The sequence below is a fragment of the Polypterus senegalus genome, unplaced genomic scaffold, assembly GCF_016835505.1.
Source record: "Polypterus senegalus isolate Bchr_013 unplaced genomic scaffold, ASM1683550v1 scaffold_1404, whole genome shotgun sequence".
Lineage (NCBI taxonomy): Eukaryota > Metazoa > Chordata > Cladistia > Polypteriformes > Polypteridae > Polypterus > Polypterus senegalus.
In genome coordinates, this window is record NW_024384976.1 from 20,115 (window position 1) to 45,753 (window position 25,639).

The 25,639-nt window shown below is 42.5% G+C and overlaps 1 protein-coding gene across 1 annotated transcript in view; it reads right to left on the reverse strand.

Annotated features, from left to right (window-relative positions):
• Positions 1–617: 617 nt before the first annotated feature.
• The window catches only part of LOC120522220, a 49,828-nt gene continuing 24,806 nt past the window's right edge, over positions 618–25,639 (reverse strand). Inside the window, exons 5-6 of the mRNA XM_039743294.1 lie at positions 10,702–10,879; positions 618–947 (exon numbers count right to left, since the gene is read on the reverse strand). Of these exons, the coding sequence (XP_039599228.1) occupies positions 802–947; positions 10,702–10,879 (324 nt within the window). The 3' untranslated portion in view covers positions 618–801. The remainder of the gene's footprint in view (positions 948–10,701; positions 10,880–25,639) is intronic.

Consider the following 25,639-nt stretch of genomic DNA (forward strand, 5'->3'; position numbering starts at 1 on the left):
TGGTGCTAGAAAAGTATAAAATGGAATGAATTGCTTAATTAACAGACCACTCCATGGACTGAGGCATTTATGCATGATCTGTAAATAAAGAAAAGTTCTGCACACTCATCTGGGTTGCGACTGCCTTCTTTGAATATAGAGGAATGTTTTTTCCACATCACTGTCCAGATGACATACCTGTGAAAGCATGGAGGTGTTTAGTAGAGATGGCAGTGGAGCTTTTAACCAGATTGTTTAATGGAATCTTGGAAAGTGAGAGGATGCCTGAGGAGTGGAGAAGAAGTGTACTGGTACCGATTTTTAGGAATAAAGGGGATGTGCAGAACTGTAGTAATTACAGGGGGATAAAATTGATGATCCACAGCATGAAGTTATGGGAAAGAGTAGTGGAAGCTAGGTTAAGAAGGGAGGTTTCATGCCAAGAAACAGCACCACAGATGTGATGTTTCCTCTGAGGATGTTGATAGAGAAGTATAGAGAAGGCCAGAAGGAGTTGCATTGCGTCTTTGTGGACCTAGAGAAAGCGTATGACAGTGTGCCTCAAGAGGAGTTGTGATATTGTATGAGGAAGTCGGGAGTGGCAGAGAAGTATGTAATGGTCTTAGTGGAGATTTGATCCCAGGACTATCAGGATGTAACTCCATGCACTATACTGTCTTCTAATGAACTCAGAAATATTAAAATGTTATATTAATCTAAGCACTTAATAAAATGAGATATGAAATAGTGAAAGATTCTTTACAACTAGTTATTCATGACAGACTTTTTGAAAATGTAAAATCATTTAGAAAAACTTAGAACTTACTTTGCTTGTGATGCATATGCAGTGATGTTGAACTCAAATTGACTACCAACAAATGCAGTTTTTCTTTCCTGATTTACAGGAGTAGAATCCAAAAACAGAGGTATGATATCCCCCAAGATACAGCTGGAAAATGCATACATATCTAGAAAACATAGCAAAAAGCAAATAAGTGTCCGATGCTGACAGTAAAGACAGTCATCTTCTGGCAGTTGATGTGTCAATGGTAAAACTGAGCAGAAGTCACTTGCAAATTACATAAAAGCCCTCTAAATCCTGTATAATACATAACACACACATGCATAAATATGGCAGCCTTAAGTATGAGGAGCGATTTAAACTGAGTGCTATTTAGGAACTTCAAACACTGTAAAAACACCCACCTGATTTGGGGAAAAGTCACCTAGCGGTGTATCTTAACCCTGGCAGGTTCATTGAAGCTCAGTCTTGTTGATGTTTAGGACTTTTTTTGTCAAAATGTACTTCTGCTATTCCATGCTTTAAAAAACATTGCTTGTTATCTTTAAATAATTATAAATCAGATCAGTATCTGTTTTGACACAACATACTATGGATAGATATCAGGTTGTATAAAACAGAAAACACATAATTTATCTTATCTAACTGCTGCCAAGAACACCCATTATGGCAGAATAATAGAAAGTGGCCATGATAACCCAAGGGTTTTGTTTTCTATAGTTAATAAACTACCCACATCTGGCCCAATTACCTCTTCACTGAAGTCTGTGAGAAATTCCTCCACTTTTTCCGTAACAAAATTAAAGATCTAAATAATTCAACTAACATAAATGCATCATCTGTTTATATCTTTCCCTGTTCTCCAACTCCATCCAGCTCCTTCTCTAAGTTCACACCAGTCACATCTGCGTTTGTTAATAACCTGCTTTGTAAGATGAGGCTTACTACTTCTGTACTGGACCCCATCCCCGGCACACTACTTAACACTAGAATTACCAGAGCCTACGAAAAAACTCGTAATTCCGTCCCACCTTAAATCGCTTCTTAAAATCGTTCACAGCTCTCCACCAGCGTCTTTTGTCATCTAAATGTGCTGATAAAAATCAGGCTGCAAGCAGCCGGCTATTCCATCCCCCCACCGACTTAGAACGTGCACAAACTGGAAATAATAGATCATTATTTGTAACACACGCATTTCACGTGTGTTCCGTTTCTACAGTAATCCGTGTAAACACATTTTTAAAACAGAAACGTTTTTCATATTGTAGAAGTAAATGACAAAATGTAAGCATAAACTATATAATGTATGAAGCCTGAAGTCCAAATATCAAACACTTCCACAAAAGGTACAAACATAATAGAACAAGTATACTTTTATTCAAAATGCCATAATCCCGACTATTACAACAATAATAAACTCATCCCTTGACACTGGCTCTGTGCTGCTCACTTTTAAAACCGTTTCTGTAACCCCAGTGTTAAAAAAGTCTGGCCTTGATGCTGAAAATCTTAACAATTTTCGGCCTATTTCCCATTTACCTTTTCTGTCTAAGTTCTTGAGCGTGTTGTAGCCTCCCACCTCTCCAATTACTTAACCTCTAATAATTTGATGAAACCCTTTCAGTCTGGTTTCAGGGTGCAGCACAGCTGTGAAATTGCTCTGCTACGGGTAACCAATTATTTCTTATGGCAGCAGACTCTGGACAAACCAGCATATTAATTCTATTAGACCTCAGTGCAGCATTTGACACACGTCAAGCATTACATTCTACTGTCCAGAATGGAGAACATGCTGGGTATCTCTGGCACTGCCCTCCAGTGGTTCAAGTCCTATCTGACTGATAGACAAGAGTTTGTTAGTCTTGGCAACAGCAGATCCAGCTCAGCACCAGTCCTCGGCCCTTTTCTCTTCTGTATTTATATGCTTCCCCTTGGCCATATTATTCGTAGGTTTGGACTGGGTTATCATTTTTATGCAGATGATACTCAACTCTATTTCAATGTTAAAAATTAATCTTCATCAGAGTTTTCTTAGCTCACAACCTGCCTCAGTGAAATTAATACCTGGATGGAGCAGAACTCTTTAAAATTAAATTGCAACAAAACTGAACTCCTGTGAATTGGGACTAAAGCGCAACTTAAAAAATGATCTCTTTCCCAGTCCATCTTGGCGGTGATCCCATCAGACCTGCCTCCACTGTAAAGAATCTTGGTGTCATTTCTGATTCCTCCCTCTCTTATTCCGCCCACATAAATCACATTAAGAAACTGTCTTACTTTCACCTCTGTAACATATCCTGTGTTCACTCCTTCCTCTCCTTTTCTAATACTGAGAAACTTGTCCATGCTTTTATCACATCCCACATCGATTATTGTAATGTCCTACTGGCAGGCGCCCCTTCTAATCTTATATCACAGCTCCAACTTATTTAAAACTCGGCTACAAGAGTCCTTACACTGACCAGCAGCAGTGAACATATAACACCCATCCTGCTCCGCCTTCTCTGGCTCCCCGTGTCTTACAGAATCGAATATAAAATTCTACTAATAACCTACAAAGCCTTAAACAACCTTGCTGCAAACTACATCAATGACCTTCTCCATCACTATGTGCCTGTCCGCCCACTAATGTCCTCTGATTCTGGCAATCTTGTTGTGCCCCACACTAATCTACACTCCATGGGTGACAGCAGGGCCTTCAGGTGAATAGCGCCCAGACTCTGTAGTGACCTACCGAAATTTATCAGGTCAGCTGACTCCATGAATTCTTTTAAAAAACAACTCGAAACTCATCAGTTCAGTAAGGCTTTTAGCTCTACTTGACTTTATTATCCTTCTCTCAGTTTACCTCTATGTCAAGATGCTCAGGTAACCTGTATGTGTGTGTGCTAGACCATCAATTATGTTGTCTGTTAGGCTTTTTCTCTGAATTTACTGGCTTAATCTTCTTTATTTATCTGGTTTGTACAATGTTATACACTGTATACCCTGCCGTTCTTTCTTAAATTCTGTGAAGTGCCTTGAGCATGGGAAAGGCACTATATAAATAAAATGTATTATTATTATATTATTATTATCTTCCCACAAGAAATACATAAGCCCATATGCAATTTGTTCAAGAAATGTGCTGATGAGTCAGTTTGGTTGTAGCTAATAAAGGAGGATTTCCAAGTGCACTGACGCTAACGATACGTCTTTTGACTTTCTCTGTTCTGGTTTGTTCCATCTTTAGAATTTCTGAACTTGTTTATTTTCTGTTTTTATTTTTTTATTATTTTAACTGTATTTAACTGTATTTTAACATTTTTCTGTACCATTTTCAGCAGTCATCTTCCATGGGTACAACCATTTGTATGATGTTTCTACTAGCCAGGATGTCACAAAAGCAGACCATAGACATAAAAAGGTTTGGGGTAGCCACCTGTATATTGTGCTTGGCTGCAAATGGGTTTTAAATTGATTGAGATGATCACAGGTTCGAGCCCACAACAGAACTGAAAATAACAGGAACATATGGTGGCTTTGAAGACCAGGACCAGATGTGATGTTATTGGGGCTGGAACCGGAAGTGATGTCTTTTGTCCCGGAAGTGATATTGTCTATGGCGCTAGGCCCAGAAGTGACATCATCACTGGGGCCGGGACCTAGTGAGATATCCCATGGATGGTCTGCAGAAGATTGAAAAGAGAGTTAGTGCAGCTCACTACCCCCTGGTCTGGCGTGGTAGTACTATTCTTAAGGCCTTTCAGATGTCTCCCAATCGCATGTGTGTGACAAGGCTCCCCCCCAAAGAGACCCCAGCCCAGACCCATCGGGTCGGGCATCTCTGACTAAGAAGGGCATCAGCATTGTCATTGAGAGAACCCTTACAATGAATAAGCGAGATCTTATACGGTTGAACATCAAGAAACCACCTGTTGACCCGTGGATTCGACTCTTTGTGAAGGGCCATCCACTGTAAAGGAGCATGATCCGTAACAAGAGTGAACTCACGTCCCAAGAGGGAGAATAAAAGGAAGCTAAAAGTTAGGCATTTTCAATATTGGTGCTGACGTAAGAGCCTGCCTTAAGTCACAAAATGCAGCGTCTTGTCTTATCAATTCATATCTCACTATTAGGAGCCCTCTTCTTTGTTAAATCAATCAAGGGCACCGCTCTCTCTGAAAACCTAGGTACAAACCGCGGGTAATACCCAGCTAATCCGAGGCCACTTTGGACACACTTCGATATGGCATCAACCTTTGGACACTGTGGCTTTACAGTACCCTGACCCACCAGGTAGCCTAAATATTTAGCTTCTTTTAACCCAAAAAATATTTTTTTAGATTGATTTGAAGCCCGGCTTCTCCCAGCATCTGCAATACTGCTCTGACCTGCTGTAAGTGTTCCTTCCTTGTGCTGGAATAAATGACTATGGCAGCACTATACACGATATGGGGGCAGAGCAATTTATCCACCATACACTGGAAAGTCACATGTAACCCAAATGGAAGGATACGATACTGCCAGCATCTGCTAGTGGTGCTAAACGTGGTCTTGACCTTAGTGGAATCCATTAAAGGAACCTGCCAGTACCCTTTCGTCATTTCAAGTGTGGTCAAATAATTAGCCTGCCCCAGCCTCTCAAGGAGGTTGTCCACTCGAGGCATTGGATAAGCATCAAATTGGGAGACTTGATTAAGCCAAAGGAAGTCACTGAAAAACCTCCAACTCCCATCAGGCTTACTAACCAAGATGATCAGACTAGACCAGGGGCTAAAGCTTTCCTCTATCACTCTTACTTCCAGCATGCGCTTGATTTCAAGCTCCACCTGCTTTCTTTAACTCAGGAAGCCGATAAGGGCACTCTCGAACAATAATTCCAGGCTCTGTCACTATGCCGTGTGCAATCAGAGAGGTCCGTTCATTCTTTTCGCTTACAACCTCTGGGACAGACAGGATAGCGGCTTCGACCTCCCCTCTCTGTTTAGATTTTATTTCAGAGCCGAAGTTAAGGATATTTTTCAGAGCAAATAATGAGTGGGGCTGAGCTGAGGAGGGATCGGGATACCTTTCCTTCCATGGCTTCAAGAAGTTTACATGACAAATCCACTTGCTCAGCCGATGAGTGGGTTGTTTCACCAGGTAATCAATGAGCCCTTTCCTCTCCTTAACCTTGTTAAGGGCCTTGCCAATGGGCTAGCAGTTTAGAATGGGAGGTAGGAACTAAAACCATGACACAATCCCCCAGGTGGATTTTTCGGAGAGTCGTGTAGCGGTTATATTAACGGGCCTGTGCTGCTTGCACCTCCTCCATGTGAGTTTTTAATATGGGTCAAATTTTTCCCAATTGATCGTGTAATTGTGCAATGTACTTCAATTTATTTTTAGAGAGAAGAGCCTCTCTTTCCCATTCTTCTTTCAAAATATCCAAAATTCCCCAGGGTTGTCGTCCATATAAAAATTCAAAAGGTGAGAACTCCGTAGAGGCTTGTGGGACTTCCTAATAGGCAAAGAGAACGAGTGCGAGGAGCTGATCCCAGTTCCTCCCGTCCTCGCTGACCACCTTGAGAAGCATCTGTTTGAGAGTCTGATTAAACCTCTCGACTAGACCATTGGTTTGAGGGTGATACACCGCAGTCTTTAAGTGCTTTATTTTAAGTTACTTGCCCATTTCCCTGAACGTCTCCGAGGTAAAAGTCCCTTCATTCGTAAAGACTTCTTTAGGGATTTTGCCTCGCGCAAAGACCCCTACAAGTTTTCGTGCAATAGCCTTGGAGGTAGCTGAGTGTAAAGGAACAGCCTCTGGATATCGGGTAGCATAATCCACGAGAACTAATATATCTTGTGTCCTCAGACAGAGGGCTCTAGGGGTCCTACAATATCGATCCCAATCCTTTCAAAGGGGACATCGATCAAGGGAAGGGTGACGAAAAGAGCACGGTCCCTCCTAGGAATTTGCCATAATTGACACTTTGGATACGAGATACAAATATGGCGAACCTCCTCATTAATCCCCGGCCAATAAAATCGGAGCTTGATACACTCTAACGTTTTCTTGGTGCCCAAATGGCCTCCTATGAGGTGGGTGTGTGCTAACTCACAGACCTGCCGCTGGTAGGTTCGTGGGATTAACAACAACTTTCACACCTCCCCCTCATGCTCCGCTACCCAATACAACAGATCATTTTCAATCATAAAGTGAGGACCCTGTTTCATGGGCTGATAAGTTTGTTAGCCATTGATTGGCACAACTGCATTTTAATCAAATTTCAGGGAATTGTCGTTGCACTGCTCCCTTTTGAAAGAGGCCAGAGTTTCTCTAAATTAAAACTGCATTTCAGAGAGACGATATGGTCTGACCTCAAGTGTGGGGTTAGCTCCCGGTTCGTTGAGGCACTGGGAGATGACATTTCTGCCTGTGACAGTCCCGGAACTTCCCCATCCGCCTCGTGGCCTTCCATATCTTTCTCTATTGGCTGAGAACATGGCGTGAAAACACCTGGAGAAGGATCAATTCATGGGTGTAGTCAGTACTATACCACATTTATTATTAGACCAGTCCCGCCCTAGGATCATCGAGAAAGGTGGATTTGGGAGGACTGCTACGGGAAATTTTTTAAGCAATCCTCCATGACTGATGAAACATAGGGCAGTTTTATTATGCCGGATTTCTCCGTGTATACAAGTTATACTGGTCTTTAATTTTACCCATTGTTGCTGTAGTACATATCGGCGATCTACAATGGTAATGTTGCTGCCGGAATCATAGAGTGCTTCGACTTTAAATCCATTGACAATTACTACTCCCGTATTTGATATCGTCAAGGGGTTTGTTAGTGCACATAAGCCTCTCTTCTCTCTCCATCTGCACACCTCCTTATTCCTGAGCAGGTTGCGCACCCACGGGTCCGGAGACTTGGGAACAGGCTCTGGCTTGTAAGGAAGGGGCAGATTTGGTGGGACGCAATCCCCATAGTGTCCGCTAGAGGACCGTTCTGCTCTCTCAGATTGTGAGGCCGTCCTAGATGTCTCAATGAGCTCATCCATGTTTAGAAATTCTCCCCAGACCGGCTGGGTGAAATATTCAGGTAATTCTCTGATTAAGAGGAAGCAGGCGACCTGCTGCACGATCTGGAAGGAGGTCTGTTCAAATGGCCTTATCCAGTAATGCCATCCTTTCCCAGAGAGCAAATGTTTGTTCCTGGTTTGGCCGCTCAGGGTAAAATCAGTAGAAATTTGTATCATTGCTGTACAAACATGAAAACAGAGCATAAAATGACAGTGCCCTTAATGAATGTCCATATTAAAATGGTGATGAAATAATATCACTAAAATGATGACAAAATTAAGCAACAGTTGAGCAAACAAAATATTAATATGAAAAAAAGTTAAAATGAAAGAAAAAAATAATCACAATGTAAACACAACAGAACCCTCCACCTTCTAAGGCACGGGCTGCCAATTCACCTGCCATGCTTCCCAGTGTGTAACCAGGCAAACTGTGGTAAAAGGCGAGGTGTGTGAACGTCAGACATAACCTAAAGACTTGTCCTCTTGGCCATAACCTTTCATGTAAACAAAATTTTTAGCTGCTGTTTCTTGCCTCCTTAATTGCAAAATGTTCAGAACTTCGTATCCTTTTCCCATTAATAGTAGTTGGAGAAAGAGTAGAAGATTTCTGAAGAAACTGACTAGAAAGAACTGGTTTTACTGTGAAACATCAACTTCTGAATTAATTCAAAAATATTGTGGAGAACCAGAGCCCCAAATCAACTAAGGATTAAAAAAAACTCTTTTAAGTGAGTTTTGTGATAGTAAAATTACAAGCAAAACAAATTTAGCATCAGTTTCACAAAGCCGTACGCAAAGGAATCTCATCTGTTTCACACATCAATACCAGCCATATTGTGTAATGTTACAGTTTACATAATCTATGGTGGCCATCACAAGATGGTGGTGTGGTTTGTGTTGGCCAAATGTGCAAACAGGAATTTCATTGTACTGTTTACATGTGATAATAAATCTGGAATGAGCTGATTCCATTACACCTTTTTAAAAAATAAAGCCTTTTATGTTTAAAAAAGCTAACACTGTTGTCCACCTGCATATCATCCCTAAGTTTGAAATTCCAATCGACAATTAGCAAAATGTTGTATGTACTGCAGATAAGAAAAATATTAAGGAAATTGGGAAAAAAGCGCAATTTAGGCAACAGAACCAAGACACGATGTTACAGAATGAAGCATTATTTTTTTTTTCTTTAGGGCATACTGCACTTAAGCACTTTGAGCTACATTTTTTTTGTATGAAAATGTGCTATATAAATAAATGTTGTTGTTGTTACTGAATTGCTGTTGTTAATATAAAGACAGAGGATGGCTTTTTTGAGAGAGTAAAAATAATTACTAATTTTTACTGTTTGTTGTTTAAACATTTGTTTCAGCCCACTTCATGATTAAGCAGGTTGTATTGAAGTCTTTGATGACAACAAAAGGCTCATGATTTGCAGCAATTTTATTAATGAATAAGTAAATTACCTTGCAATCATCATTACAACATTACCGTATTTTACACTATACCTCTCTTGTAGTTTCTTTCTTCCCACTATTCACAGGCTATCACCCTTTACAACTACAGCGGAGACCCGGGCACACCTGCTGCCCCAACCCGACACAGACAGGCAAAGACACCAGCTCAGTCCAACACAAAGCACTTTATTCAGGAAAAGTGACCCCGACCCGGAGCAGTGTCCGAGGACTGATACTACCAGTTACACGCACAGTAATCACTGTCCCTTTCCTAAGGAGTCTTGCAGCCTCCTTCCTTCTCTACACCTTTTCGGTGAGCTTCATCCACCTCCTCCCAACTCTGGCCTCCAAATGAGGTGAGGCTGCCCCTTATATTCTGCATCCTGGGAGTACTTCTGGTGTTGCATCCTCATGACCTGGGAATACTTCTGGCTAAGGTGGCAGCCCTGTCCACAAGGGCTCAACAATCCTAGCAGCACCACTGTTGGTCCCCACGGCACCCAACAGGGCTGTAGTGAACTCCCATTGTGGCCTGCGGTGATCCGTGGAGCTGTGGCAGCCCAGGAGGGCTGCTAACTAACGGTTCAGGAGGGGCAGTGCACTTCATAAACTACCTCCCGCTGTCCTTCCATTCTGGAGGCATCCTGGCCAGACATGAATGCCAGCTGCCTCTTACACTACCTATGAAATGTATCTTGTTCAAGCTTTAATTTTCTTTAGGTCAGCCTACTAAAGCTTTTTACTTATCACATGCCATGCTGTCTGATATCCTCTACTCCTTTAGAATGATGCTGCCTGATTTGCTTCTTTAATCTTCACTTTATCCATAATACTCCTCTATTTTACTCCTAATAGCTCAGAGCACTTGTTAAGATAAAAGGGATGATTGTGTGGTCCTCCCACTCATCACTTCAAGGGTCTTCTCTCTTCATTACTTCAACAAATGTCATATCTATCTCAGCATGCCTTCAGTCTTTCACAATGACGCTTGCAATATCCATTTTAATTATTTTTTTATGTCTCTGAGCCTATTTTGAACATCCATTTAGTATCTAAACTCACATTTTCCATAGTAGAAGGTCACAATCCCAGCAGGAATCAATCCTGTATGTCACAGTGCAACAAGTCACTTTTGAGTTGATAATCAATTAGCTTAGGAAGGGAGAGGGTGGTGCAGTAATCCAGTCAGGGGGATGATATGCCACCTCCAAAGACCCTGTGAACCAAGGTACTGTAGAGCAGCACCACTAATCACAATGTAAACCTAATATTTAAAGAAATTATTAACTGATGGAATTTTTTTTTACTTTTTAATTTTTTTTTTAATTTCCATGAATTCATCTGTATTTTTCAAACAGTTATGGAAATATTAAAATAAAACAAAACTGTAAGCATTAAAGAAAGACTTACAATAGGAAGCCTGGAGTGGTATTTTGCTTAGAGGTTCATCTGTTGGACTGTTTCCTTTGCTCATGGAGGACCCATCACTGTATGTTAATGTAATGCTTTGTTGTGGGAAATCCTCGATGACGAGTTCAAGTACGTTTAAGATTTTGAGTGAACCATTAACTGAAAGTTCACATGTTGTCTGAAAAAATGCAAAACAAGAATAAACAATGAGAAACACTTCAACAACTTCACACAAGGCTGAGACACAAAATCTAAGGGAGCTCATTGGCCAGATGTGCAATTATATGATCAGTGTCACAGAAGAAGAATTTGACTTTAAAGGGTCACACCACAGAAATTTTTCATTCAGATTATTTCAATTTATTCTTAGTAGGCTTGTTTCCAAATAAAGGCCCTGCATACTCTGTTTTCCTTTAAAGTTTAAAAGCTCCACAAATATGGAATAATCTACCTATAGAGATACACCAGGCTGGAATGACAGAGTTGTTTAAATCGTGACTTAACACTTATTTTTTTAATCAGAATTTTGTTAAATGTGTAGCTGATCAAAATTCACTGAGGCTGGTGGTAGAAAAAAGAATACAGAGATCCTGTCCTTGAGGAAGTTTGCACAAACTGACTCTGTATTTTATTCTTTTCTCTCTCTTAGATATGTGATAGAATGGCCAGTTGTCTTTTTCTTCACTGGAGTGTTTTCTTTCCTTTTCCTCACTGACCATCTTTCCTGCGTAAGGTGCTATATAAATAAATGTTACTGTTGTTATTTCTGGTGGTACTTCCCAAGATTTGCCTGGAATTATTAAGTGGCACCGACTTAAAATCGTTTCATTTTGAGTGTGGAGTTGAGAGGAGTGTAGATGACAGGAGATGAAGTGAGGCTAGCAGATCTAAAAATGAACAGGAGACGAAAAGGGAGAACATTGTGTGTATAACGGGCAGATTTCAAAATCCTCCTTTTAACATAAAATGCCTTAAATGGCCAAGGTCCGGCTTCCTTATGTAGCCCAAGTAAAAATGTGCTTAACTAACTGATTTATGTAAATAAGTTACTGATGTAAAAATGTAAATGTTTGTGTTTTAAACTGTTCATTTTAGTATAGTAGTTCGTTTACGTGGTTATGCAGACTTTTATTTTGATAATCGGAAGGGTAGAGAAAATGGAAGGGGGTGGAATAACCGGCTTTAGAGGAAAACGGGGATTGAGGAGTAAAAGAGAGAGCGTGATGCCGAGGTGGTGTAATAGAAAGTTTTGGAGACAAGTTATCAGCAAGATAATTAATGGAATACGAACTGCTGATATAGATGGAGAATTTCGATTAGACGTTCAAAGTGTCTATCCGGCGATGAACCACTCGTTAACTCAGCGAGGGGAAGTAGCAAGGTGATGAGGCAGCAGCTAAATTAGCTCAACGCACTTCTGGTGGACTTTCGCTTAATTGGAGACGCTTTTGGATTAGCTCAGCAGTGGTTCCCTGCTCGCAGACAGAGGCAGACGGGTCAGGAGGATTTGTTGGACCGATACCACCATTGACAAGTAAGGTACCTCTTTTGTTTTATTTGTTGCTCATGGTGGAGTGAAAGGACCGCTAAGTTTTTGGTCACAACGTTCACAAGCACCGAATCAGGCCTGCAACGTTTTGTTTCAATACGAGTGACAAGACTGAATGTGTTTTTATTTTATTATTGACTAGCAAAATACCCGCGCTTCACAGCTTAGAAGTAGTGTGTTGAAGAAGTAATGAAAAAGAAAAGGAAACATTTTAAAAATAACGTAACATAATTGTCAATGTAATTGTTTTGTCACTGTTATGAGTGTTGCTGTCATATATATACACACACAGACACACACACATATAAACATATATATACATATACCCATATACATATACATACATATATACAGTATATATACACATACATATATACATATATATATATATATATACACACATACATCCACATATATATACATATATACACACATACATATACACACATATATGTGTGTGTATATATACTGTATATATATGTATGTGTATATATATATATAATTGTGTATGTGTGCGTGTTTATATATATATAGTTTTACTGTCAAATAATGCAAAGAGTATGTGACACGTGTTTCACCCTAATTCTGGGCTCATCAGGTGTACACACTCACTGCACCCCCTCTCTGCACCTCTAGCGTTGCGCATGTGGTTAGTTTATTTGACAGTTTGTAGACCGGGGTAATTACATTCAAGGCATTCGTAGTCTGAATCACAATCTGACTGTGTGGGTGGTCACCTACCAGGTAACACTTGTGGTGGGTCAGCAAGTCGGCTAACATCCACCACGGTGCCCTCTTTCAGTTGCAAGAAGCAGATCATAGAATGGTTGAAATAGTTTTACTGTCACATAATGCAAAGAGTACGCAACACGTGTTTCACCCAATTTCTGGGCTCATCAGGCGTACACACTCACTGCACCCCCTCTGGGGAATCGAACCTCGGACGTCAGCGCTTGAGGCGAAGCCTTTTGCGTTGCGCCATGGTGTTTGGTTCGTTTATTTGACAGCATGTAGACCGGGGTAATTACATTCAAGGCATTCGTAGTCTGAATCACAGCCTAACTGTATGGGTGGTTACCTGCCAGGTAACGCTTGCGGTTGGTCAGCAAGTCGGCTAACATCCGCCACGGTGCCCTCTTTCAGTTGCGAGAAGCAGATCATAGAATGGTTGAAATAGTTTTACTGTCAAATAATGCAAAGAGTACGCGACACGTGTTTCGCCCTAATTCTGGGCTCGTCAGGCATACACATTCACTGCACCCCTTCTCGGGAATCGAACTTCGGACGTCAGCGCCACGGCTTGTGGTTTGTTTATTTGACAGTATGTAGATTGGGATATATATATATATATATATATATATATATATATATATATATATCTATCTATCTCTATATATACAGTATATATATATATATATATATATATTGTAAAAGGCGCTATATAGCCCGACCCGGCACAAACCACGCAGAGGCACGTGTATAAAACACACAGGCTTTATTCTTTTTTCTTCAGCCGTGGGGCACGTCTTCCCCGTGTCCCACAGGCCCAACACAGTTCCAAAGCACAAAGCACAAAAGTATAACCAAGCCTTTTTCGCCACCACCACTCCTCCCAGGCAACCTCGTCCTCTTCCTCCCGATTCTTGCCAGCAATGAAGGGAGGTTGGCCCGTTTTATAGCCCACCCGGAAGTGCTCCAGGTGCCTGACCAGCTGGTCTTAATTGCACCTCCAGGTGGGGCTGGCAAGTCGTCCAATGTGGCAGCTGGCTCTCCGCAGCACCCCTAGCAGCCACCCCATCTCCCAACCGGGCTGTGGTGGACTCCATGTCCCATGGAGCCACGGGGGAGACTGAGGAAGGACCCACGGCGAGGGAGACTGCCCCAGGCGCCCCGGGGAAGGTATTGCACTGTCCACGGTGGCTTCCCCGGGACGTATGCAGCAGAGGCATCCCGGCCGGGCATGGAACCCGGCTGTCCATCACAATATATATATATATATATATATATATATATATATATATATATAAATACCTGCGCCGCAGGAGAAGTAGTGTGTTAAAGAAGTTATGAAAAAGAAAAGGGAACATTTTAAAAATAACGTAACATGATTGTCAACGTAATTGTTTTGTGACTGTTATGAGTGTTGCTGTAATCAAGGATTTAATTATCATTATTTCTTTCAATCAGGTTCGTATTTGGAGGATGTGCTGTGTTCAAGTTACATTCCGTGTTTGTCAATCGTTGTAAAGATAACATGTTTCATTCATCGATTCCTTTCTTAATGCATCAATAAACAGCTCGTCTTCTTCTTTATTTGAGACACCACACACTGCATGCACGGGTTTTTTTTACACTGTCTTCCTTTAGCTGGACATTGACTTTTTCCACCGTGTGCTTTGTTTCCGCAGCAGCTGCACTTATGAATATGCTTGTATGCATCACTCGCTTCATAATCTTCTGCTGCCTTTTCAATTGCGTAATGCATTTTTGTTCAGCGCTCTTTAGAGCTGTTGCTTTTTGTCTGCGTACTGCGTTCACAGTCAGTTCACGTGAGCCGCTCGGAGTACATGCATCGAAGGTTCTCAGCTGTGCTTGTGCCATCTTGTGCGATGTCCACAGCTTTATTTAATGTTAGCTAAGACCCGGCACTTAAAAGTTTCTTTTGCAGTTTCGCTGAGTTTGTGCCAAACACCACCCTTACCATCTCATCTTCGTCTGCATAAGCACAGTCCTTCACCCGCGAATATTTAGCGGCAGAGTGTTTCTATTGGATTGCTGTTGATGGACGGCCTAATATGGGCAGGCACTCAATTACGTGGGAGGCGTGACAATGAGGGACGCAACTTCGCCTCACACGCCGACCGAGCTGCAGGCTATGGCTTGTATATATGTACATAAGTAGGTTCCAGTTATGACTGTTATGCGTAGAATTTCGAAATGAAACCTGCCTAACTTTTGTAAGTAAGCTGTAAGGAATGAGCCTGCCAAATTTCAGCCTTCTACCTACACGGGAAGTTGGAGAATTAGTGATGAGTCAGTCAGTCAGGCAGTCAGTGAGGGTTTGAGTGTAATATAGTTCCTGATTATTTCCAGTTTATTAATTGTGTTTTGTTGGTTTATAATTAAACAGGGAGTTTATCATTGTTTATAACCCAGTTTCTTGGTGTTTATTATAAGTTTGTGTAGTATGAACAATTGATTTGGGAACACATGTTAACGGGTAACTTCTTCAATTTTGATTTATTTGTTACTAGCAAAATACCCGCGCTTCGCAGCAGCGAAGTACTGTCTTAAAATTTTTATTAAGAAGAAAATTAAACCTTTTTAAACTGTGGGAAAATATACCAATAATTATTTGTTAAGGATCTCTTTGTATACCACATTGTGAGTTCGGCCCTCCGGTTGTAATATGACCAAGCTGTGCGCTGAGCTTACTCTTGAGCATGCAACGTACAGTTGGCCATGTGAACAGTAATCTTGTTTCAGATCTCACAGCTTGGATTGCTGCTGTCATAATCAGTTTGAGTTTCATGGTTTGTTTCAATTACGACAGTATATGTAGGAGCTGTGTTGAAGAGACATTCGGCATCTGTCAAGTGTTGTAAGCATACAACCGGTTTCATCGATAACTTCACATCCAGCTTTTGAGAGTTTAAACATTCATAAACATCAAAGTGTCCACTACTGAAATCGTCACCTATGAATCTAAGATGTTTAAGAGGCATTGGCGGTTGTCGAAAGGTGTAAAATATTTGGCCATTTCGGTAAACTTGAAAGTGACAACTGAACAATTCAGCGGCAGCCGTCAACTCACATGCAGAACCATAGGTGAAGGGCTTAAGCATTTCACTCTTCTAGTGCTCCTGTGTAGTATAATTATCTCTTGTACCATCATCAGTCCACACCTTGAACCTGTCCCAGTCATTCAATACATAAGACACAATGTTCCTCCGGATATCAATAGTGAGCCTGATATGGCCGTGCAATATGTAACAAAGAGAATGGAAAAGGTAGGTGCCATCTCCGGGCATGGAAACCACTTGGTAAGTGACAGTTCTTTGATCGATGGTGATCACCTCGATAGACATGTTAATGGGGGTACGGTTGGAATGATAAAGGAAATGGTACCTGAACAATGTAAAGTAACTCTAAAACACCTACACAATCGTAATAAACAAACAACAAAACAGCGGAGAAGCCGTGGATTAAATAAAAAGGCTGTAGTTATCAGCAGGGAGACGTGAATCCTGTGGCGAAGCAAGGAAGGGATTGTAGAGACTGGAGCGACGGACGGCCTTATATAGGCAGGCAGCCAACAACGTGGGAGGCGTTGGGATGGGGGACCCAACACCGCCTCACATGGTGACCGAGCTGCAGGCTATGTACGTATATATGTACGTAAGTAGGATTCAGTTAGTGTTGCTAACTCGCGTACCAAATTTCTTGAAGATGGGCCCATAAGTAACAAAGACCGTTGAAAAGTTCAATATAGCGGCCGACAGTGGTATCATACCACCGAAATAAGTACATACATTGGTTTCAGTTAGTGCAGGGAAGCCGCCTACCAAATTTCGTGAAGATTGCGCCATAAATAAGAAAGTTCAACATGGCGGATGTTGTCGACCGTTATGACCGTTACACGTAGAATTTCGAAATGAAACCTACTTTAGTTTTGTAAGTAAGCTGTAAGGAATGAGCCTGCCAAATTTCAGCCTTCTACCTACATGGGAAGTTGGAGAATTAGTGATCTTGGAAAGTTCAATATGGCGGCTTACAGTGGCGTCATACCACCGAAATAAGTACGTACATTGGTTTGGGTTAGCGCAGGGAAGCCGCCTACCAAATTTCGTGAAGATGGGGCCATAAATAAGAAAGTTCAACATGGCTGACGTTGTTGACCGTTATGACCATTACGCGGAGAATTTCGAAAATGAAACCTGCTTAACTTTTGTAAGTAAGCTGTAAGGAATGAGCCTGCCAAATTTCAGCCTTCTACCTACACGGGAAGTTGGAGAATTAGTGACATTGGAAAGTTAAATATGGTGGCTGAAAGTGGCGTCATACCACCGAAATAAGTACGTACATCGGTTTTGGTTAGCGCAGGGAGGCCACCTACCAAATTTCGTGAAGATGGGGTTAGCCTTCTACCTACACGGGAAGTTGGAGAATTAGTGACGTTGGAAAGTTAAATATGGTGGCCGACAGTGGCGTCATAACATCGAAATAAGTATGTACATTGGTTTCGGTTAGCGCAGGGAAGCCGCCTACCAAATTCAGTGAAGATGGGGCAATAAATAAGAAAGTTCAACATGGCGGACGTTGTCAACCGTTATGGCCGTTACGTGTAGAATTTCAAAATGAAACCTGCTTATCTTTTGTAAGTAAGCTGTAGGGAATAAGCCTGCCAAATTTTAGCATTCTAACTACTCGGGAAACTGGAGAATTAGTGATGAATGAGTCAGTGAGTGAGTGAGTGAGTCAGTCAGTGAGGGCTTTGCCTTTTATTAGTATAGATTACCTGACCAGTGTATTGCTAGAATTAATTAATAATGTTTTGTTCATAGTGACCCAAGACTCAAAATATTAAAGTAATTAAAATCATAATAATTTAGGCATTGGAGTAAAGATCTCAGGGCCCCTTTCTGCGCACAGAATAGAGTTTGGGCTACACTTATCTGAACTTATCATGACTTACAAACCTGAGTGCACATTAAGATCTCAAGATGCCGGCCTGCTTATGATTCCAAGGATTAATAAAATCACAGTGGGAGGTCATGCTTTTAGATCCTAGCTGAAGATTCACTATTCCAGTTTAGCACACCCTGACTAAAGCTGAAGATTAACTGTGCAGACTGCATCTCTATTGTTAGTCATTATCACTAAAACATAAGTAACATGATCTTTCTAATTTGTTACTAACCCTCACCTATTCTGTTTCTCTTCTTGGTACTCACATGTGGCACTTGGTGCCTCGGCCCACTGCCAAGTTGCTTTGCCTGCCTAAATAAAAGTCACTTCTGATGGAGGATCACATGAATCGTCGGGTAGAGGGGTCCTTTCATCGGATTGGCTAGCCCAGAGCTGACTCAACTGTTGAATGGCTAATAGGGGGAGGCAGCTTGATGGCCGAGGTCACCAGGACTCTTGAACAAATCCAAATTGTATTATGTAATATCATGTACTATTGAATTCTGCTCTGTACTTGTAATATTTGTATTGCAGTGTTATATTGTATTGAGGATTACTTTTGTCCTGTTCTGTGTATTGTATTATATTTACCCCTGTTTTTTGACATCCTGTACGACTACAAGGGTTTTTTTTAGGAGTTTTTCCTTGAGTGTCAAGGCTGGGGGTCTGTCAAGAGGCAGGGCCTGTTAAAGCCAATTATAGCACTCCTTGTGTGATTTTGGGCTACACAAAAATAAATTGTATTGTATTGTAATTGTATAAAGGAGTGGATAACTGCAGTAGGCACCCAACAGGCTAGTCAGGGATATAACATCTTGTTTAAATAGGTTCAGAGGGGCAGCATATTAATTATTTCTGTAAGAGCCATTTGCTAGTTAGGTTATTATAAGTTGACAGAAGCATTTTCTTAGTTATGTTAAATGTTTTCCTATAAATTAGTGCACAGTATATGTGAGGTTCTTATAACAAACACAAGCTGAATTGAATTTGTATATTCTAACTATTTCTTGTCCCTCTGACTACAGTTTAGCCTCAGTTAGTGACCTGCCTTGCTGTAAGTAAGACATGGAGGGGACACAGCTTCAAACCATGCTTTAATGTGCCCTACCACACTCAGGTGTATGTGCAGCGCCGTATGTTTAGAACGTACTGAATGTGAAGTAAAACAAAGAGAAATAACTTATCTTTAAGTATAAAAAATTACTGAAGTTCAACAAGAAATGCGAGTTTAAGAAAAAACATTTTTTCCTTTTTTGCCTTTTATCCAATGTGTGTAACAACTTTTCTCTATTCTTGTATGGACTGTTTGCTTTGAAATTTCACTAAAGCTTTTTAAAATGAATTTTTGGACTGAGAAATTTCTTCTGGTATGCTTTTAGCTTGATCTTGACTTACCTGCAGTTTCCTTTGCAGTTACTACATATGAGTTCTTACTCCTTAGTGGGAATAGATTTGGTTGACAAAGTACTTTTTCTTATAAATTAATTGTCCTCCTTGAAAATGAATATGAGTTTGGGCTTGATTTGAAATGCCCTTAACAGTCACAAAACGGAATAGGTGTTTTCTATTAAAAAGTGCATTTTGGTTTGAAGGTTAAACTAAGGAATAATTTATATAAGTATTTTAATAAAACAATTAAATTGAATCAATATTTGCTTAATAAAGATCATTAATGGGTTCCAAGTTACTGCATGAAAGGCTAGTAATTGAACTAAAAGATATTAGAATTTAAGGCAAATGTGAAGATGGACACAAGAAGAAAATGTATTTTACAAATTGGCTGATGTCAAAAGTGGACTCCCTCATGGATCACTGATGCGACTGTTTCTTTTTTTTTGAGCATTTTTGCATATTATGCGAGAAGCACCTATCGTGACAGCTACGTCTGTCTGTCTGTCTGTCTGTCTGCATGAAACAACTCAACCTAATATCAATTTGGATCAATTGGGTCAAAATGTGTCACACCTATTCTTTAAAGAAGTTTGTTCAGACAGTGCAATTTTCATTGACATATCTCAAATGGTTCATGCTGCACAAGGTTTTTAAATTTCAAAATCTCCCATTGAAAACAATCAGTGTATTTACAAACTTAACTTAAAACGGAGAAACGTTCTTTGCGACTTTAACTATGAATTACTTTTCAGTTTCAATTTCTCCTTGAAAATGTTTGCCTAAACTTATATATTTTGTATATTTTTTATCTTTTACTTATCTGACAGCCAGTGACATTATTTGGCAATGAGAGCGTTTCAGAGTGAACTGGCTGACCAGTCAGGAATCTCGCGGTCATCCCGGAGCTGTGTCATGCCATCATTATGGGATGGTATAATTAAAATACTATCAAGATAAATAAATTTTTCTTATGGTCAGATTGAGTAAGCCAAGATCAATAGGTAATTTGAAAGGGTCACTGATTTTCCTAATGTAATCAGCACCATTGACCATACACATATTGTAAAAAAGACAGCATCACAGCATGAAATTGCTTTGGTAAGCAGAAAGCACTTTCATTCAATTAATATACAATTAAATTATGATCTATACTAATAAAAGGCAGAGCCCTCACTGACTCACTCACTCACTGACTCATCACTAATTCTCCAACTTCCCGTGTAGGTAGAAGGCTGAAATTTGGCAGGCTCATTCCTTACAGCTTACTTACAAAAGTTGGGCAGGTTTTATTTCGAAATTCTATGCATGATGGTCATAACTGGAACCTATTTTTCTCCATATACTGTAATGGACGTTAGCTCGATGGCCGTGGGGGGCGGAGCTGCGTGCTGCAAACTAATATTAAGGCGCTTTGCACTTTCTTTTGCACGTATACGATTATGAGGTCGCGGAAGACACGCCCAGGAATGGAGGACCGACAGTGCCATCCCTGCCGGTTAATGGCAGGGACGTCTCACCAGTCTACACAAGACCCACCGCGACAGTCCCCAAAAGGCGCTCATATCGTCAGCGAAGACATCTCTCTATACTATATAAAAGAAAAAGGCAACTTTCCTTTCTTTACACCTTTTTTCCTTTTATCCCAAACCAAAGCCTTTCTCTCTTAACACTGCAGAGGACACAAAACTAATTTTCTTTAATTGTTGGTAATGACAGATAAGGCTCATTGCCAGAGACAGAAATTTGGACGTTCATACAGAAAATGTAATTTCTATACCACAGCGGTCGTGTAGCGCCTTTCACAAGGGATCTGCTACCGAGAGATGATCCATATACATTTTAGCTGCTGTTAGTACTACTTACCTGTTGTGTTACGCAGTCTTTGAAATGTAGTTTACCTGAAACCACTCCAGTAGTGTTCAATGTAGCTTTACTTCTTAAAACGTTAATGTTTTACTGTTTAATAATTTATAGACTACATTTTATTTTTTTTCCCTTGCACTCAATGACAAAAGCTATACACACACATATAGACACATACATATATATACACATATATATACTTGTATTACAAAAAATTACTGTGTATATATATATATACATACACACGCACACCTATCTACATTATATATACACACACATACATACACACACACACACACACATATATATAATTTGTGTGTGTGTATGTATGTATGTGTGTGTATATGCAGTATAATGTAGATAGGTATGTGTATATATATATGTGTATATGTAGATATGTATATATGTATATATTGTCACGCATGCGCGAGTAGGAGATGGTGGACGGATCTTAAAACACATCGAAGGATTTTCGCTGGCGGGGAATGGCAGGGTACTAACCTTGTTTCTTTGTTTTCCAGACCCAAAGACACTCCGCCATAAGACCTGCCCGCAGTACGTCTACTTCCGCCCTCCCTCCGCCATCTTTGATGACGTCATTGTCTCCCATCATCCATCACTTCTTCCCAGCATTCCTGCACTTCCGGCTCCTCCCATATAAAAATGGCCGCGACGCCTAGTATGGCGTCGCGCATGAATTGTTTATGTTTGACCAACTGTTTACTTTTGAAATTCTGGAGTGTCGACAATATAAGGGGCCGGAAAACCCCAAACCTTTTTGTTGTCTTCTTCTGAATTTGTTACATTGGCGTAGTCGGCAGGATCGTTGTCCAAGAGAAATGTCGGAAGGACAAGACCTGAATGCTGTACTACAGGGGATGAGCGCCCAACTCGCGGCACTGCAGCAAGCCCAGGCCGCGACCAACCGGGAGTTGGACTTAACAAGGGCCCAGCTGGCCGGAGAGCGATAGCAGAACATCCGCGCCATACACGGCCACCCCTGGTACCTATGACGGAGTCCGATGATGTGGAGTCCTACCTAGGGATCTTTGAAAGGACGGCCACCCGGAACGAGTGGCAGCGGTCCGAGTGGGCGTCCATCTTGGCGCCCTACCTGAAGGGTCCCGCGCAGCGCGCTTATTACGACCTCCCCGAGGAGAAGGCCGCCAAATACGACGTCCTTAAGAAGGAGATACTGGCCCGCTACAGCATAACACCGGGCCAGCAGGCGGCGGAATGGAGAACCTGGCAGTTTGACCCGGAGAAGCCGGCCCGAGCGCAGGCATTCGAGTTCTGGGGTAAGATCGGGAGGTGGCTACGGCCAGAAGGCCCCCAAGCCAGAAAAGTGGTAGAACAAGTGGCCTGTGAAGGCCTGGTTAACACCCTACCTAGTTCTCTCGCCCAGCAGGTCCAGTCACATCCTTTTAAGGAAATGTCAGGTCTCCTGGAGGTACTGGAACGTCAACTGGCGATCTACCGATCCAGGGGATCAGAACGGCAAATGCGTGGGAACCGACAGGCACGGGTGGCCCACCCCGAGCCCTCTCGACGCGCTGCGGAAGCGCCGCAAAAATTCAAAGAAAAGCCGGCCTCCCCACGCTGTTACAAGTGTGGAGAGACCGGTCATCCACTGTCAACCTGCCCCCTCAACACATCATCGGAGCCGATGGACTGCACCTGGGCTACTAAAGAGAGGTACTGTACTCCGTCTCACCTGCTGGCAAGTCCGAATACGGGAGTGGTGTTGTTAAATGGGCACTTGGTGGTGGCTTTGTTCGACTCCGGCAGTAACATTACCATTGTTGCTCGCCGTTTTGTCTTACCGCGACAGTGGCTCACGAAACATTTACAAGTCACTTGTGTACACAGGGTGACCAGATCATATCGATCCGCCCAGTGTTACGTTACCTGGAAGGGGCAGGTGTCCAATTTGATGGTCGCAGTGTTGCCTGAACCCCCCTATCCGGTAATCTTGGGGCAAGACTGGTCCAAAATTAGCAGCGGTAGGATGAACTCCGCTCCCAGAGCCTCCTTGGGTCTAGCCATGAGGGGACGAGGTGCCCTTCCCGCGATCTCCACGCCATGCAGAGGGGCAAGCCAAGATGGCGCAGGCGTGTCGGGAGTGGATTCCCGAGCGACATCCTCTGACCCGGAAGTATCCGCCGGGGAAGGGACAAGCCGGGGACACTTCCGCCAAACCCGTCTCATGATCCGTTAAGCAACCTGGATCATCAATTTCGGTCTACGCCTGCGTCCTTTAAAAGAGAACAGTGGAATGATGATTCCCTGCGGTTTGCCCGGAATGCAGTTGTTCTTCCTGGTAGCACACATGCTGATGGTTCCATGCCACATGAGCCCTTCTTTGTGTTAGAAAATGATCTGTTGTATCGGGTGGCAACTCACGAGGGTGAGGTGCGGAAACTGTTGTTAGTGCCACGTACCTTCCGGCGGGAGGTGTGTGAACTAGCACACGCTCACCTCTTAGGCGCCCATCTTGGGGCCGAAAAAACATTAGAGAGAGTTAAACTCCGCTTTTATTGGCCTGAGATCAATGAGGAGGTCCAGCGTTTCTGTCAGTCCTGTCCGGAATGTCAGATTCGCCAGATTCCGAGGAGGGGCCGCGCTCCTCTCGTCCCTATTCCTTTAATAGACGTCCCATTTGATAGAATAGGGGTAGATTTAGTGGGACCCCTGGAACCCTCAAACCGTGGCTATAAATATATATTAGTCATTAGTTCCCCTGCGCGCCGCTACTACAAAAAATATCGCACGGGAATTGGTTAATTTATTTTCAAGAGTGGGTATTCCCAAAGAAGTCCTCACGGACCAGGGTACACCATTCACCGGATATGTTCAAGGAAGTTGCCAGATTACTCAGGATAAAGCACCTGAAGACGTCTGTCTATCACCCCCAAACAGACGGGTTGGTTGAACGCTTTAACCAGACGCTCAAACAGATGCTCCGTAAGGTAGTCAGCGCCGATGGCAGGAATTGGGACCAGCTCCTACCGCTCGTCCTTTTTGCCTACAGGGAGGTACCCCAAGCATCCACGGGTTTCTCCCCTTTTGAATTGTTGTATGGGCGACAGCCCCGGGGACTTTTGGATATCCTAAAAGAGGGCTGGGAGGCCGAACCTCTGCCCTCCTCAAATGTGCTCGAGTATTTTGCGCAACTGCGTGACAAGCTCGAAAATATCAAACCAATCCTAAAAGACCACGTGACTCGTGCGCAGGCAGCTCAGGTCCGGTGTTACAACTGTAACTCGGTCCTCCGAGAGTTCCGTCCGGGGGATCGAGTGATGGTACTCGTTCCCACATCCCATTCTAAATTGTTAGCTCACTGGCAAGGGCCATATGAGGTTTAAGGAGAGAAAAGGATTGGTCGACTATTTGGTTCTCCAACCTAATCGTCGACCGACCGAGAGGATCTACCATGTTAATTTATTAAAGCCTTGGAAAGACCGGGAAGAGTCTCCCAATGCTAGTAGGTCCCTCTCCTTATTCACTGGTGGGAACACCTTTAACCTTGGTAAAGAGCTTACCCCCTTACAACGGCAGGAGATTATTAAAACTGTCCACGCCATCCCTGAAGTGGTGAGCGAGACACCGGGCCGAACCACACTGATTGCGCACGACATAATCACGGAACCCGGATGATCGTTCGGGAGAGGCCCTCCCCGAGGCAAAACGCGCCGAAGTGGAACTGGAGGTGCAACGGATGTTGGATATGGACATAATCGAGGAAAGTAACAGCCCTTGGTCTAGTCCAATTGTCCTTGTTTCTAAGCCTGACGGCTCATGGAGGTTCTGTAATGACTTTAGACGTCTGAATCAGATCTCCAAATTCGATGCTTACCCGATGCCCGCATTGATGACCTTTTGGAGCGGCTAGGTGCGCCCGATACTTGACTACCCTTGACATGACAAAAGGGTATTGGCAGATTCCTTTAACGGCATCCGCGAAAGAAAAAACAGCCTTTAGCACCCTAGCGGACATTGGCAGTACAAGATCCTCCCATTTGGGCTGCACGGGGCACCGGCTACCTTTCAACGTCTGGTGGATAGAGTGTTGAAGCCCCACCAGTCCTATAGTGCCACCTACAGTACCTCGATGAGATAGTCATCTATTCCGGCACCTGGGAGGAACATTTATTGCAGCTCCCAGCTGTCCTCGCGACATTGGTTAACGCCGGCCTCCGTATTAATCCTCGCAAATGTTTCTTTGGCTTACAGGAGGCCAAGTATTTAGGGTACCTAGTGGGACGAGGACAGGTGAGACCACAATGCTCCAATGTTAAAGACACCCTGGAATGGCCCCGTCCGAGTACCAAGAAACAGGTGCAGGCTTTCTTGGGGCTAGCTGGGTATTACCGCCGGTTCGTACCCCATTTCTCCGAAAGAGCAGCACCCTTGACTAATTTAACAAAGAAAGGTGCTCCCCTCCAC